Source organism: Acomys minous (assembly GCF_964271855.1).
Source record: "Acomys minous genome assembly, chromosome: 12".
NCBI classification, from domain to species: Eukaryota; Metazoa; Chordata; class Mammalia; order Rodentia; family Muridae; genus Acomys; species Acomys minous.
In genome coordinates this window covers 7,477,145-7,493,054 of record NC_140493.1, presented here as the reverse complement: position 1 = coordinate 7,493,054, position 15,910 = coordinate 7,477,145, and the positions used below count along the sequence as shown (strand labels likewise).

The following is a 15,910-nucleotide window of genomic DNA, read 5'->3' as shown; positions in this document are numbered from 1 at the left end:
GTTCAGGTGTAGGACATTTTTTTTTTTCTTTTTTTTTTTGAGACAGGGTTTCTCTGTGTAGCCTTGGCTGTCCTGGACTCGATTTGTAGACCAGGCTGGCCTTGAACTCACAGCGATCCGCCTGCCTCTGCCTCCCGAGTGCTGGGATTAAAGGCGTGTGCCACCACGCCCGGCTGTAGGACATTTTCTTAATTAGTGAACCATGGGGGGAGGGCTCAGCCCAATTTGGGTAACACCATCCCTGGCTGGTGGTCCTGGGCTCTATGAGAAAGCAGGCTGAGCAAAGCATGAGGAGCAAGCCGGTAAGAAGCACCCCTCCAGTGCCTCTGCATCAGCTCCTGCCTCCAGGTTCCTGCCCTGCTTGAGTTCCTGTCGGGGCGTCATTTGGTAGTGAACAGTGATGCAGAAGTGTAAGGATAAACCCTTCGCTTCGCTTGCTTGAGTCACGGGGTTTCATCACATCATCAGTCTAGCTACTGTTCTGTACTAATTACCAGGCACTGTGCATGATGGCCCCATCTTCAATGTCAGCTTGACTGGATTAGGGGCCACCTAGGAGACACGCCTCCGGGCAAGTCTGTGAGGACGTTCTAGAGAAGAGGAAAGACCTCCCCAACTGTGACTGACACCACCCATGGCTGCGATCCATACCAAACCAAAAAAAGAGGACGGAAGCAGAAGGAAATTGGCTGTGTTCCGTCCTTCTTCCTGACTCCAACACTCTGTGAAGCAATGCCTTGTACGCCCGATGGCACAGCTAGAGGCTCTCTCGATGCCACGCCACATGTTACGTCTCTGCTTTGCCTCATAGCATCCAAGACACATTAGCAAAGCCATCCCCTTGCTTGTACCCGCAATTCCTTCCCCCTCTTTCCAACCGCTGAACTCCTCTGGTGAACCTCAACCCTACTTGTAGCCAACTGCCCACCTACTTGTCACATACATCTGAGATATGGCCTGTACCAGAAATAAACAACACCCTAAAACAAACAAGGTGATGGAAAACATCACCACACCCCCACACCCCCCCACATGACCATCCTGACAGGTTTTACTTTCATTTCCTGACCTTATGTAGGGTATTGGTGTTTTCCCTTGAGAGGTTCCCATCCATGCCCTCTCTAGGAGTCTTAAGCAAACATCCCATTCCTTCTTTCTGCATTAACTTTCAAATTATCTTGCCTGCCTGCTAGTAAGTTTGGTTTCCACTCTATGGAGAAAAGAGAACTTTGATCTGAAATAGCTTTTGATCCGCGAAGACACTATGCTAAGTAAAATAAGCCAATCATAGACAGGCAAACACCGCCTGTATCATCCCACTTAAATAAAGGCGCTTTGTAGTCAAAACAGAAAGTAGAGGGTTGTGTGTAGATTGGGGGAGACTGCACAAACGGCAGAGAGTTTCAGTTTTGCAGGGGGAAAAAAAAAGCTTCACTGCACAGGAGTGTAAATGTATGCTTTTTAAATAGCACATGCAAATGTTGAGGTGATCCCTTTTATGTTATTTTGTTGGTTTTATCCCTGATTTGGACAAACAACAAAAACCGCGTCCTGTCCTCTTCGGGTCTCTTTTCTGTGAAGTTATGGTATTCTCACCAGTCTTGAGCCTCCTGCTATATGTTTCCTCCCAGATAGTGGGGACCCAGGCTGGTAATGCTCTGCGGCTGCTGGGCAAGGAGGCAGACTGTGCTTGTCAGGGTGGAGAGAACACACGGGGCTTCCCTGGCCCCTGTGACTTCCTCTGCCTGAAGTCAGCAGCACGGGCATCATCTGCTAAGCAGTTCCTCGCCCTCCATACTTAAGCAGGGTGCCACTAAAGGTGACCCAGAGATGGACGCATAGCATTAATAAACACCACCAGAAAGATGGGCTCCTTTTGCCAAGAATAGGGCTCTTAAGAACAGCCACAGAAGAAGCCAAGTAACATCATCGTGGACGAGAACACGTTCACAAGAGACACAAAGAATGCAGTGTACCAGGAGGGAATCTGGCATAGGGAGGAACGATTATTGGGGGGCACTGCCCAGAATCTCCACCAGGAAGGTGAGTGGCTGGCCGGAGGAAAGCTGTTAACCCCATCCTACATGCGTGCTGTCAGGATGGGGCTCAAGACTACTCAAGACTCAGTAGAGAGGCCTGGAGACAACCAGGACTTAGCTGTCTAACCTGTGACGGTGAGGAGCCTTGTGGGTAATTTTCTTTGGAGAAAAATATGGCTCACTCACAATTCCTTTTTCAAATACCATTTTTTTTTTTTTTTTACTTTCTTTCCAGATTCAGTCAGGAGACTATTTAAGAAGACATGGTAGAACATTCCTATAATTCTAGCCCCTGGGAAACTGAAGCAGAAGAATAGAGTATTGAAACCAAGGCCAGCTTGGGCCACATAGCAAGACCCCATGCCAAGAAATTTGAAACTATTAAAAATAAAAGCGCACTTAACACCTGGCCAAGCATTCACCTGGAGCCTTTTCTTGCAGCTTTTTACTAATCCTATGAAGTTCTTTTGTGATTTCGTCCATAATAAGCCCTAAGGAGAAATGTATAATTGTTGAAAGTAATGAATAAAAAAATCAACATATCAATAAGTGGTTCTTTGTAATTGTCTCTTTGTAGATTATTCACAAGGAGGAATAATGCCATCCCAGTCAGTGGGGGAAGGGACAGCATAACCCAGGGGTCCCTAAAAGGGTCCTCTGAAAGGGCCAAGGGATAACTATTTTTGATGTAGGCCACAAAGGTTCAGCAAATGAGATAAAGATGCAAAGAGGGCTCAGGTAGTTCTGTGAGCTGAATATATTCATAAAAATGCACTCCTTCTGAGGCTGGGGACTAACTCAGTTGTCGAACACGTGTAAGCACAGTATCATGGTTCAATCCCAGGCGTCAGAAAACAACCAAACACAACAAAACAACCAAACACGCACCTTCCACTAATTTAAAAAAACATCAAGAGCCAGGTAAGGGCATGAGTATTGCTCTGAGTTTGAGGCCATACTATTTTTCTGTCGCTGCAATAAAATAACATGACTGTATTAGTCAGGTTTCTCTGGAGCAATAAAACTTATAGAATGAATATATATATAATGTAATATAAATATATACATATATACACATATGACTTATTAGAATGATTTACAGGCTGCAGTCCAGCTAATCCAACGATGGCTGCCTACCAGCGGACGGTCCAAGAATCCACAAGGCTGGATGTCTCAGTTGGCCTTCAGGAGAGGCTGGAATCCTGAAGAAGCAGGTGCTAATGCCAGTGTAGGGAATGCACTTGGCAGCAAGGTGAGAGCAAACGGGGCGAAGAACAAAGAGTTCCTTCCCCTGGGTCTTTATATAGGCTCCCAGCAGGAGCTGCAGCCCAGTGAGATCTGGATTACAGATGCGGCTTCCTACCTCGGAGATCTGAGTTAGCTGTAGATCTTCCTGCTCCAAATTAAACAGAAATCCCTCACAGGTGTGTCCCTCCATCTTAGGGGTTGTAGTTAATTCCAGATGTAATCAGGTCAACCAAGAGTGGCCATCACTATGACCAAAGCCCATTTGCAGGAGGGAAGAATTCATTTTGGTTTTGGTTCTAGAGGGAGAGGCCACAGTGCTGGGGGAAGTATGACAGCAGGCTACCAGAGCAACCAGAGCAGGGAGCTGGAAGATCACAACTGACACGGAAAGCAAAGAAAGTGAAGTGGAAGAGAGAGGAGGCTATACACGCTCAAAGTGTGTAACCCCAGGGAAAGTCTTCCTCCGGCAAGCCCCACCCTTTAAAGAGCCTAACACCTTCCCAAGGGGCACTGTCATCTGGGGACCAGATGTTCAAATACCCAAGCTTCCGGAGGGAGGGAGTTTATCATTCAAGCCACCACACTGGGCTACACAGCGAGCTCCAGACCAGCAGAGACTAAGTAGTGAGACTTGACATGAAAACAAAGGGAAACAAAACACAGCACACATTGGCCAATGGACTAGAGTAGAGACCGTCCCACACACTCACAGTCAATTGATCACACATTGAACAGCGGAGCAGATTAGGGATTTCTGGGATAAACCTACATGCTTATAGTCAATTGATTTTAAACAAATGTGTAAAGAACACACAGTGGGGAATGTTCACACGCAGAAGAATCAAGTGAGAGTCAGATCCGTATCTCAGCTCACCTATAGAATCCAGCTTAAACTGGTTAAAAAACAGGCAACCAACCTCAACAGGCATTTACCAAAAGAAAGCCCACAAGTGGACAAAAAGCATAGAAACACATTCTGAATATTACAATTTTAATGATTTTAAAAAAGTAAATTAAAACAAGCTCACATCTTTTAGAATGACTAGTGTTTTAAAGAAAAGGACAAAAGGGAAGACTTGTCAAGGATGGAGAAAATAAAACCTTTACAAGTTCCTGCCTGAAATGTACATAAGTAACACCACTCTGAAGAAACAGCTTGGAGGCTCCTTTGAAAAGCAAAACTATTGCATGGCACAGAAATCAGATGCAATCTGCTCCAGGGAACCTGCTTCCACATGTGTGTTTGGCACTAGTCACAACAGTCAACATAGCAAGTCAAAAGTCAAGTGTGGTAGCACTGAGGTAGGGGCAGGAGAATCCAGAAGGAGAGGCAAGTCTGCACTACATAGAAGGTTCAAATCCAACCTGGGTTATCTTGTGAGACCTCTATCTTAAAAAACAAAGAGAACTCCAAACAACAAGTGACCTGAAGAGGCGACATATACACAATGGGATTATTGTCCTTTCAGAAGATGGAAATGCCATCCCATGTGATATGGATAAACTCTGAGGACATTAATCCCTGTGAAAAAAGGAGTCTTGGAAAGACAAAGATGGCATGATTTTGATTCTATGAAGAATTACTGATTGATTGAAAGCAGATCTTGCTGTGTTTCCAAGGCTGATGAAAGTCTTGGGCTCAAATGATGCTTCTGTCTCAGCATCCTGATTGTTGTGACTACAGACACATGGCCACTGAAGAACTTAAAAAGAGCAAGCTCCCAAAAGCAGAGAGTAAAGTGGAGTGCTTCAGTTACAAGAATAGGACCCCAAGATGTACAGTACAGAACTTATAATGACCAGCGTGACAAGGCACAGTGCCTTTGACTAGTCACATGCACGCATGCATGGGTGTGCACAGACATGCACACACACACACAACTCATGTGAACACATGCATGTGAACACATACTCACATACTCATTCATATACTCATGCGTACACACACACACATACACACACACACACACACGTGCATTCACATACACACACACTCACACACACACTTTTTTATAAATGACAAGGCTTCTCTGAGTAGTTCCAGCTGGCCTGGCAGCCCCGTGGGGCATTGGGAGCAGCGCATATAGTGCTAATGGACCTCTTAGTGCCCCAAGTTCTCTTTCCAGTAATTTCTGGAAGGAGACAAGTTGAACTGCTTCATTCAGTACGTGAAGTCTTCTAGAAATTTCCTTCCATTACAGTACTGCTGTAAGGAGATTCCCAAATTCTTGCTTTTATCCCTCTGGAGAAGTGTTCCCCTTCTGTTATCAGTAACAGTTAGTCCCAGTACCTTTTGAAGAAGATACCCAGCAGCAGCCAGGCTAGCGTGTATTAACTGCCCTGGCATCTTCTCACCATCGCATTAGGCCACATCCCCTTTGCTACATCTCCTAGGAACATTTACATTTACTTTTCCTTCTGCCCAGACGGCCCTTCGGATAGCAGTTGCCAACATTACTCCTTCACTTTCTCTAGGTCTCCCCGACAATGCCGCAGTAGATAAGACAGGCTACGTTCATAGTAGCCAGGAAGTGGTTGCAGTAGGATTCAGCAACGGGCTGGCTCGGGTAGACAGGGAGAAGAAGCAGGGCTTAAAATAGCTTTGGCTTATGCAGTTTATGTCTGTCTGTCTTTCAGTCTTAGGATTATTGGCTTCTTTGAGGAGCTTGTATCGTTCATTGGTTCACACAGTTTGGGGCAGAGATGATAAATTTACTAAATTTCAACTGTGGAAAGAAGGTGCAAGAGATGTTCAGTAGTGCAGGCAAATACACCTCCGAGAATAAGGACGCGGATCTAGACTGCAACTTGACAGTGCCGTCAGGTCGGCTGCAGCGCCACAATTTTCAGGGGCCAGTGCTATAACGTAACAATTCCCTCTGAACAGAAGTATCCAAAACATCCCATCCTGGAGAACGATCAGGAAGCAGACCTCCTCCGTCTCAGGAAATTCCTTAACCTTACGAGATTCTGAAGCCCCACGCCACGCCCAAGGATATGTAAGTGTTAGAGTTGCTGAAGATGATTTCCCAGGTCCAGGCAGCTTGAAGGAAATTCTGACCTGCTGAACAACACGCAGGTCCAGGGAGGCAGAGATCTAGGGATGCCTATGCTGGGATGGCCTCTAAGCCACACCTGCTCCTGCAGGTAACACTCACTGATTTACCATATTGGACTCTGGTGGAGCTGTTACTTGGTTCTCTATCTGGGTTAAGGAGAATTGTTGATGCCTCTCCTGAAAAAGTCACACAAAAGCTACAGGACAAAACATAAGGGTGCTGGAGAGATTAAGTGGTTAAGAGCAGTACAGAGCTCATGCCTGGCTTCTCATAACTCCAGGCCTGATGCCCTCTGCTGGCCTCCTCAGGCACTGCATTCAAGTGCACAAAGCCATACACATGCATATACAAATAATTACAAATAAGGCATATATATATATATATATATATATATATATATATATATATATATATATATTTTTTTTTTTTTTTTTAAGGATATACCTATATAGGCACGTTGGCAAGGGGCAGAGGTCAAGCCAGCTATGTCTTTTTTTACTTTTCCAGGCAATCCACAGGACTGAGGCACACAGCCTCTGTCCCTGGGCGGAGGGAGGCATCCTCTACTCTTTAGTCTGGGTGACTGAGGTACTGGCGATCCAGGTCAGGGACAGCTGCTGTCATCCCTTACCATGACCCTGGTCCCTATGCCTGTGCCCAGACTTCCATGGTGGTCTCAGGTATGCTCAGGAGGACTTGCAGGGCCAAGATGGAGGAACACCACAGCTGCTAGCTGAGAGCCCACTTCACAGAGATGGAGGAACAGATGGGGACAAGGCTTGCACGTGAATGGAGGCACTGTCCCATCTGACCTCACTGACAAAATTCAATTTCAAAGACAAATGCTATTAAGAAATTTAAGATTGCCCGGCAGGCAGTGTGGGTGAGCACACCTTCAATTCCAGCTCTCAGGAAGCAGAGGCAGGCAAATCTCTGAGTTCTAGGCCAGTGTGGTCTACAGAGTGAGTTCCAGGACAGCCAGGGCTACACAGAGAAACGGTGTCTCAAAAAACCAAAACCAAAACAAACAAAAAGATGACAAGTGTAGGCCTATAAAAACCTTCAGGAGCTTTGGAATACAGGGACTTTGTGAGCACACTTTCTTTCCTTTTTTTTTTTTAAGTTTTTCTTTTTCGGTTTTTTGAGACAGGGTCTCTCTGTGTAGTCCTGGCTGTCCTGGACTCGCATTGTAGACCAGGCTGGCCTCGAACTCACAGCGATCCGCCTGCCTCTGCCTCCCGAGTGCTGGGATTAAAGGTGTGCGCCACCATACCCAGCGAACTCTTCTTTCTTGTGACAGCGCTTAAAGTTGTAAAACAGCATCAGTTTTATAGGGAAGGAAAAGGAGCCACAGACTAAAGCCAGTGGGAGTGCTATCATTCACAGGCAGGGCAGGAAAGCATCTTTCTTGTTGAAGACCAATGAGTGAGAAACTATTTGGTCTGCGACCTGACTTGGAAAAGCTATGCAAATACAAACACACTGGCCACATAAAGCCAGGGGCATCTTCTCTCGCAAATTGGCAAACTGTGCATAATACACCCAATTCTTTAGGATCAAGGGTGTGGCTCTTATATAGGGCTATTATTTGTATTAATTTTGCAACATATATTGGTCAATTGGGAAAGAAAAACAGGGCATGAGAAAGTGTATTAATGGACCAGACGGGTGTACTAATAATAGACTCACAGCTGGCCTAAGTAGAAAATTCATGGCAACAGTCATATCGACATAAAAGATCAGCAACGCCTCTGTGTAACACTTACCAAGCAAGAGGCAAATGGAGTCTCTAAAATCTGCTGAGAATCCCAAATGACTCGGCGAGACTTCTTTCAGAATGAAAGCCAGGAGCTGCCTAGCTACAGAGTAGCTTTGTCTTAGGGCAGAACCCCAGGGAACATCTGCTGAGAAGTGTGGCAGGTCAGTGAGGAGACTTGGAGGAGAGTTGGAAGAAGTTGACATGGAAACACCTCTGGAAGCGGTTTATGGAGGGCTACTAGCACAGGCCCACCTCCAACACCGACCCTGTGTGATGGTGGGACAAGGCCCTCACTGCTCTGGTGCTCACGTGAAGCCACGGCGGCAACTCCTAGGGTGAGATGAACCGACCACTGTAAAACGTTTAAAGCCAGACACAGCGCATGAAAAGCGCCATGTAAGTTTCTACTGAAGGAAGAACGCAGACTCTGCTCCTGTCACCCAGAGGCCTCTGGAACTGAGAGTTCAGTGAAGGCATTCTCTCTTCCCCCCCCCCCCCCCTTCGGAAGACTGTCTTGCTTCAGAATCCCCTTCTTTGGCCTCTGGAGTGCTGGGATTGCAGGGCCTAACTACTATTATAGGTCATGGGACACATGGATGGCATTACTGGTCGTTTGTGTCCCCCACCCCCTCCCTCTCTCTCCCTCCCTTTCTCCCTTCCCTCCTCCTTCACCCTCTCTCCCACCTCAGAGTCTTCTCTTCACCAGAATTCTGCGCTTACTTTTCATGTTAGTCTTCTTTATTAAAACCAGGCCCTAAGAAGCAAGGATAGTATTTCCTTGTCGTTTTCTGGAGCCTAATTTGTACTGTCTTTTAGTGCATATCCGCGCTTAAATTCGTGGGTTAATATTGATTCTAGTGTTTGTTTGTTTTGTTTTTTGTTTTTTCCTTCACAGGAGAACACCAAAAATAACCATTTGAGGGTTGGAAGTGTAGGTCGGTGTAGAGTGCCCTATTGGCATGCCAGGGGTGCTGGGCTGGATTCCCAGCATCTGAGAGGGAAAAGAGGAAGAAAAGTTTGTATATGAAAGACTAAAACACACAGTCATTTTAGTGTCATTGAGCAGCGCTGGATGATACAATAGGAACAGGCTCAGGAAGCAAGAGGTTAGGCAGTGAGAGAGCAACATCCTAGAAGCTGCTCTTCACCAGCGTTTTTGACAGCAGCGGTTCACAAGGACTCTGCAGATCTGCCTCCCTGCGTTTTAGGAGCAAACTCGCTTCGTACCTACGCCCCAACGTCCTTGGGTTGTCACGGAGGCATTCCTTCACTCTCGGCCTTCATTTTCCCGTTGCATCTCTTTGTTCTTCCTGGTGCCGTAGTTTCCTCCCCCCCCCTCCGCCCCCATTGCCCTATTAAAGAGTTTACACGTAGCCGTGACGTGTTTGGCCTAGTGTCCGGTCTTTGAGGTCTGATTTGCAACCGCTGCACCCCGCGACCACTCCCCGCGAGTGCTCCCTCGGGCGCGGACAGAGGGTTCTCCGTGCGCACGTGTAGATTCTCCTCCCCTCCCTAACACACACATACACACACTCATCAGGCACCTTTCTGTCCTCTTGCCATTCTGTATAGGATAGTTTTAAGGGCCCTGGCGAGCACCCCCGCGCTGGCCCGCCTCTGCGGCTGCAATGCGTGCTGCAGGCGCGGCCGGGCGCACCCAGCGTCTGCTACTCACACCCTCTCCCCCACCCGACTTCCTCCGGGCTCCCCGAAGCCGGGGCGGTTTGATCTGGGGCGGGAGTGGCGGCCTCTCTCTGGGCATGCTCAGTCGCAGGCTCAGTGGCTGGTGAAGCTGAGCGTCGGCGGAGTGCCCCGGGGCTGTGCTGAGAGGGCTGAGCGGAGCTTGCCGCCCGAGCCGAGCAGAGCCGAGCAGCGCCGAGAGGAACCGAGCGTAGGTCTTGGGGAGACATGCAGATGATGACTAGGAACGTCCTGCTCAACATGGAGCTGGAAGAGGACGACGATGAGGATGGAGACATCGGTGAGTGCCCGATCGCGGGGATCCGAAGCGCTGGGATCCGGGGCTGGGCTGGGGGGATCCGGGCCGGGGCTGACCTCTCTGCGCCGAAGCCGCTGCTCAGAAGCAACTTCGGGATTTTTCCTGAGCCCGTTCTGGGCAGTGTTTTGGGGGTTCCTACACTCCGGTCCACGAGACACCTGAGCCGGTTTCTCGGAGGTCACGGACTGCGCCGCCCGCGGGTCCCGCCCGCAGCCCCGCACGGGCCCCGCAGAGACACAAACAAAAGGGCTGGAAGCCGCGGGAGCGGGGCAGAAACGCGGGGCGACGCCGGGCGGAGGACTGTGGCTCATTGCCACCAGGCCTCTTGGATGTCAAGCAGTTCCCTCTTAAGGCCTCCTAACACTTTACAAAGTAAATTTAGGAGTTGGGTGTGGCTTTTCCTTCCTTTCAGGTTTCACTCACAGACCATTTAAATCAAAGGAATTTGGTAACTTCCCCGGTCTAGATGAAGTTGGCCACGATTTAGGCGTGACCTTTCATCGCGACAGCTGTTTATCGGGCATTCGTCTTTCTGGAAAGAGCGAATAGTATTCCTTGTTAAGCAAGAGAATAAAGTGCGCACAGGTTAACCTTCTTGGCGCCTCACGCTGTTCAGCACAAGTTTCTGGTTTACTAGACGTGAGCAAGTTAAGGCTCTGCACCTGGCCACTCTGGGTAAAAGATGTAGGATGCTACAGTTAGTGAGACTGGATAGTAAGTGACCATCACATAAAATTACCATCCCTGGGAGCAGCGTTTAAAAGTTACATTCAAATTAGCACAATTAGTTTCTTAAAATATTCTTGTCTGTCAGTCATATGAGCTACTACGTGAGAGTTAAGCCGGAACAGAAGTTGAGGTAAGCAAGAGGCGCTGAGGGCAAACACTTGGCTCCAACAGATTTCAGTTTAGAAAGAAAATCTAATTTGGTCTAGCCTGTGTTACTTAATGAGGCATCATGGGTTGTCTTTGGCCCCTGGTAGTAGGCTGGCTTTGCTTTTAGTGACAGCGGATGTAATTAGCTACTTCTACCTTCTCCTACGGTGCCCCTCCCCCCCCATATTTAGATTCGTACTTTAGTGTAGACAGCAGACAACCTTCTTTGTCAGGTAGCAAATATTTAAGCAGGTTCTGGCAATTTTTGCTTGTCCTTTATTGAATTACAAATTTAATGTGGAGTACAGTGATTTTTGTATCAGGAGCCTTTTTTTTTTTTGCCACGCCTGTGAACGCTTAGGGAAGCAGTCTGATAGTGGTTTACAGATTATCACAAAATAATTCTAATTTCCATCAGTGGGAGAGGAGGCATTGATGAAATGAACAATCATTGAAACCTCTGCCTCAAGTGTTAAAGCTCTTGGTTAACTTATTTCTTCAGTACTTGTCACTCAGTGGTGGTTCTATAATAGTTTAAAGCATAATCAGTATTGACCTTTTCTGTTAAACTTCTCTTAGCTTTATAAGTCAGAGCAGGAAAATTGCTTCAACATGAGCCCCTGACGTCATCTAATGCGTATTGCAAGCTATGAAAGTAAAAAAAAAAAAATTTTTTTTTTAAACTTAGATGATAGTATCTCAGAGATGTCCCACCTACAGCCTTCTGGGAGCCTGTGGGAGCCGCCTTCTGGTTGTAGGGCTTTATAAATAATTAACTCAGGCTGTTGTTCGGTACGTAGATGCCAGACTGGCCTCCTTATTCGGAATGAACCCACATGCAGAACTGACTGTGGTGAACGTCCCTTGGTGTCTTCCTTATTTGCTTAAGTCACGACCACCGGAAATTATGCCTGATGAATGAACCCACAGGGCACAGTGGCTTTTGCGAAACTTACTCTCTGAATTTCACCAGTTATCCACAGAAATCCTGGGTAGGCAGCGGTTGCAGGAAATGCCCTGGTGGAGGTGGCTGTAACTGGGTAGCTTTGTCTCCAAACTTCCCTGCCTTTAATTAGTCAGTGATCAATTGGGTCAGTGATTCAGCATCACTCCTTGATTTAAAAAGTCATGGAAACAAGACAGGTGAGATGGCTCAGCCAGTAAAAGCATCTGCTACCAAGCTCGAGGACCTGAGTTCAATCCCCGGGCCCCACATGTTGGAAGGAGAGACTCTGACTTTTGTTTGTGCATTGGCACTTGTGTCCTACCCTCTACCTCTTAAAAAAAAAAAAGATAGCAAAAGCTTTCATGGCTGAATGTAGAAGCTCTTGATTAATATGATTCTTGGGTGCTTCCCACTCCTCTAATAGTTTGTATACTTTAAGCTTTTATTTTCTTGTGGTATCTATGTTCAAACTCTGCCAAGGGAAAGTGGGTCTAGACATGGGACCTATAAGGAAGAACTCAGGGTTCAGATGGTCAGTTTGATGTTCATAGTTGATCTGTTGTTTTGGCTTCCTAGTTAGGTTAGATGGTAGGTGGTTAAAAGCTCTGGTTTGACCATCTTGGGTTTTTTGCTTTTTTTTTTTTTTTTTTTAAATTTCGGTAGTTGATGTGATTTCTCATACTGATTGTCTTGTCAATTGGGAAGTGGACAGAGGCCCTGTGAGGTAATGGTCCAGCCATCCCTTTTCTGACTTAGCTGCTCACACAATCTCTGCTCCCTCAGTCCTTTTCATGTTTAACCTCCCCCAAATCTAATCCTAGCCTGTTAGGCCTCATCCACACTAGTTGAGCAACCTTTCTGCGCTAAGTGCGGGAGGCTGTGTGTTAGAGACACACCTGTCCCAGGATGAGGGTCCCTTGAGACTGTAAAAGTCCCTCATCGAGGGTGGCTTTATTGAAGCATGCGCAAAACGGACGATGGGAGAAGGGCCTGAGAGGGAACTTTCCAGAAGAGGTGGTTAGGCTGTGCAAAGTCTGGCCTGTGCAGATGCACAACGGGCAAGAGAGCTCCCGGCACCATGCTGGAAGGACAGGGGACAACTATTCTGTGAAGAATTCTCCATACATCTTAAAGATCTTGGCCTATGGGTAACTTGGGAGCCCCAGAAATGTGACCATCTGGTCTGAGTCTGGCGGATGCTGGCAAGTACAGGAGGTAGGAGATGATGCTGTAAACCTTCTTGGGTTTAGAAGAGGCTGCAGTGTCCCGGGGATTTAAGAGTGTGTCCCGGAGCTTAGGATGGGGGAACCACCTCTAAGCATCTGGTTTTAGCTGCCATGCCTAGTGTGACTCCCCATCTTGAAGGATGGGCACTGCCCAGTGTGGTGTTGGTGTGTGTTAAGTCACAGTTTTCTTGGCTGCTTTGGCTTAGCCCATTGCCTTCAGCCCCACTTCCCCTCTTTCTTAGTGACGCTTCATCCTTCCAAGCCTGATACGAACTCCTCCAGATAGCGCTGATGACTCGACCCCTACGTGACCAACCCCCAGTGCATTCTCACATCCCTTGATTCTCGGGTCTGTCCTTAGCTGCCGCCTTCTTCTTCTTCTTCTCCTTCTCCTTCTCCTTCTCCTTCTCCTTCTCCTTCTCCTTCTCCTTCTCCTTCTTCTTCTTCTTCTTCTTCTTTTTCTTTGTGTTTTATACTCTTTGCTTTGATTAACTCTACAACTGGTGTGTAAATTTCTTAGTACTGGGTGGAGTTCACTTAAGTCTTGTAGAGATTATATAGAATATTGCAAATAAATCTACTCATAATTTTTTTTAAAAATCATGTCTCTTTATTACCCTTTTTAAAAAATACAAGTTGACTTTGAGTTTTAACCCTACCCCTAGAAGCTTATGTAGAAGCCAATGAGTTCATTATTGAAAGAATGAATGGTGCGTGTGTGTGTGTGTGTGTGTGTGTGTGTGTGTCTATTATATAATGTGTAATATGATATTATATTATATGTTATTTATATATACTATATATAATTTTATATATTACTTATTTACTTATTTTTACTTTACTATTTTGGAGACAGTCTTTAATAGTCAAGCTGTCTTTGAACTCAGTGCATAGCTGAGGCTAGCTCTGAACTTCTGATCCTCCCTTCCTCTACCTCTTGTGTGTTGGGATTACAGGTACGAGCCACTACACCCGAGTGACTCACTCTTGAAACAATTTAACACAAGGCTTAGCGGTGTTTATGGCTTTGTAGAAGTCTCCTCGGCGTTATCTATCTGAAGAGGACATACTCTTAATTTTTCTGCTTGGCTGGCTGCACAGCTTCCTGAAGGAATCTATTACTACTAGCGATGTTATCAAAGGGGTGTGCCAGGAGCAGTCCTGGTACGGAAGTGGTTCCAAGGGGAAAGCATGTGATTTTGTTGATTTGCTGTGGACAGGTGTGGGTGGCAGAGTCCGCTGGGAGGGCGGAGAAGACAGATGATGGGGGACATTGTGTGTACATTGTTTTAAACAGAAGGATGAGGGTTAAAAACAAACTGTGATCAAAGTCCTTTTCTCTTTCAGTCTAGTGTTGCTCGGTTCCACAGCCGTCCACATTCTCACTTTCAAGTCAAACAGCAGCTTTCCAAAAGGTCCCCTAGTCTCTCAACTCTTCGGCAATCTACTGTTGTGCATTGACAAGTGAGCTCTGAGAGAGGCACTCGAAGAGAGTGTGTGGGGGCAGGGTTGCCACAGGGGCAAATACTGCTGGTTCCTCATCCCCCCCCCCCCCGCCCCTCTTTAGAAGCCAAGAAATTTAGATCAAACACTCCTACAGACATTTCCCTTGGAGACCAGGCTTTAACCATATTTGTGGGAGATAATACAGTCTTAGTGAGAACTGCACGATACTTGCCTAAGGAAAAGGATGGTACTGAGCTCTGTAGGAGGCATTTGCAGCAGGCTAGATTGACATGTGTGTATGTTGATAAGGGTTGCCCTGTAGTTAACACTTCCTTTCCTGTTAACAGTGCATCTTGACCACAAGCTGTAGACTCACTGGGTGATGTTTTATGTGCTGCCGTGCTGCTTTTCTCATAGTAGGTGTTTAGCAAAAACATTTGTTACAGGGTTGATTGAGGTCTTGTTGCCACATGATTTAAACTGCCCGATCCACCTTAGACACAGTGCATTCTGGCGTGCATCTGCCTGAAAGCAGCCGTGGTTTAGAAGGAAGAGACACCTCTAATTACCTTCTACCAAGGCAATGGGCTTCTGGGCTGAGAATGTGGGAATTGTAGAAGCTGAATTGTTGTGTTACGGTCATATTGCCATTATTCGGGAAGCCCAGCCTCTTGCATGCGGGGCGAGTGCCCCACCACTGAGCGACACGCCTGGCCCGTGTCTTTACTATGATCCTTTTTGCTGTTGGCTAGCCTTGTCTTTTCAGCTTTGCAGCTAAAATTAATTGGCATCCATCCTGAGAAACAGCCAGTTTGAAGAGTATAAGATGAGTATGTCAAAGGTAGAGGATTTTGGATGTGGGCCAGAGAGCAGTGCAGATACCGTTCGCACCCTGTGGAACATGCACAGAGAGGGGCATGCTGAAGGGTTAATGGTAGCTTTCTCTGCCTCTGTATTTATGGGTGCCCTGGCTACATTTCTGAATACCAATTGATTGATCTTGCTACAAGAAGTTATTCAGCAGCCAAAAAGACAAATAAAGGAAAATATATTCTTTCTTGGAACCCAGATGTTGCTTTTATATTTAAATACGTTTATTCTAGGGCATGGGAATGCTACAATTTGCCACATCCTTTTAAAATATAAATAACTTAAGATTGGGAAGCATTGATCTTTTAAAGTTGTCTTTTCTATAATATTTCTTTTAACTTGGACAGAACTTTACTCTTGGGTCAAAGTCATCAATAATAGATGTTCTTTTACAAGTTTTACAACCATGCAAATTAAAGGCTTATTTGTAAAGTTTGTGTTG

General features: G+C 46.5%; 1 protein-coding gene and 1 pseudogene across 3 annotated transcripts in view; both read left to right on the top strand.

Annotated features, from left to right (window-relative positions):
• Positions 1-9,952: 9,952 nt before the first annotated feature.
• Positions 9,953-15,910, top strand: part of ANO6 (anoctamin 6) — a 172,963-nt gene continuing 167,005 nt past the window's right edge. The window contains exon 1 of one of the 2 annotated variants that reach the window (XM_084748943.1): positions 9,953-10,086. In XM_084748943.1, coding sequence (XP_084605069.1) covers positions 10,014-10,086 — 73 coding nt within the window. In that variant the 5' untranslated portion in view covers positions 9,953-10,013. The remainder of the gene's footprint in view (positions 10,087-15,910) is intronic. The other variant, XM_084748942.1, reaches the window with a different exon arrangement.
• The window catches only part of LOC311578879 (ras GTPase-activating protein-binding protein 1-like), a 45,873-nt pseudogene continuing 39,927 nt past the window's right edge, over positions 9,965-15,910 (top strand). Inside the window, exon 1 of the transcript XR_014783677.1 lies at positions 9,965-10,086. The product of XR_014783677.1 is annotated as a ras GTPase-activating protein-binding protein 1-like (transcript). The remainder of the gene's footprint in view (positions 10,087-15,910) is intronic.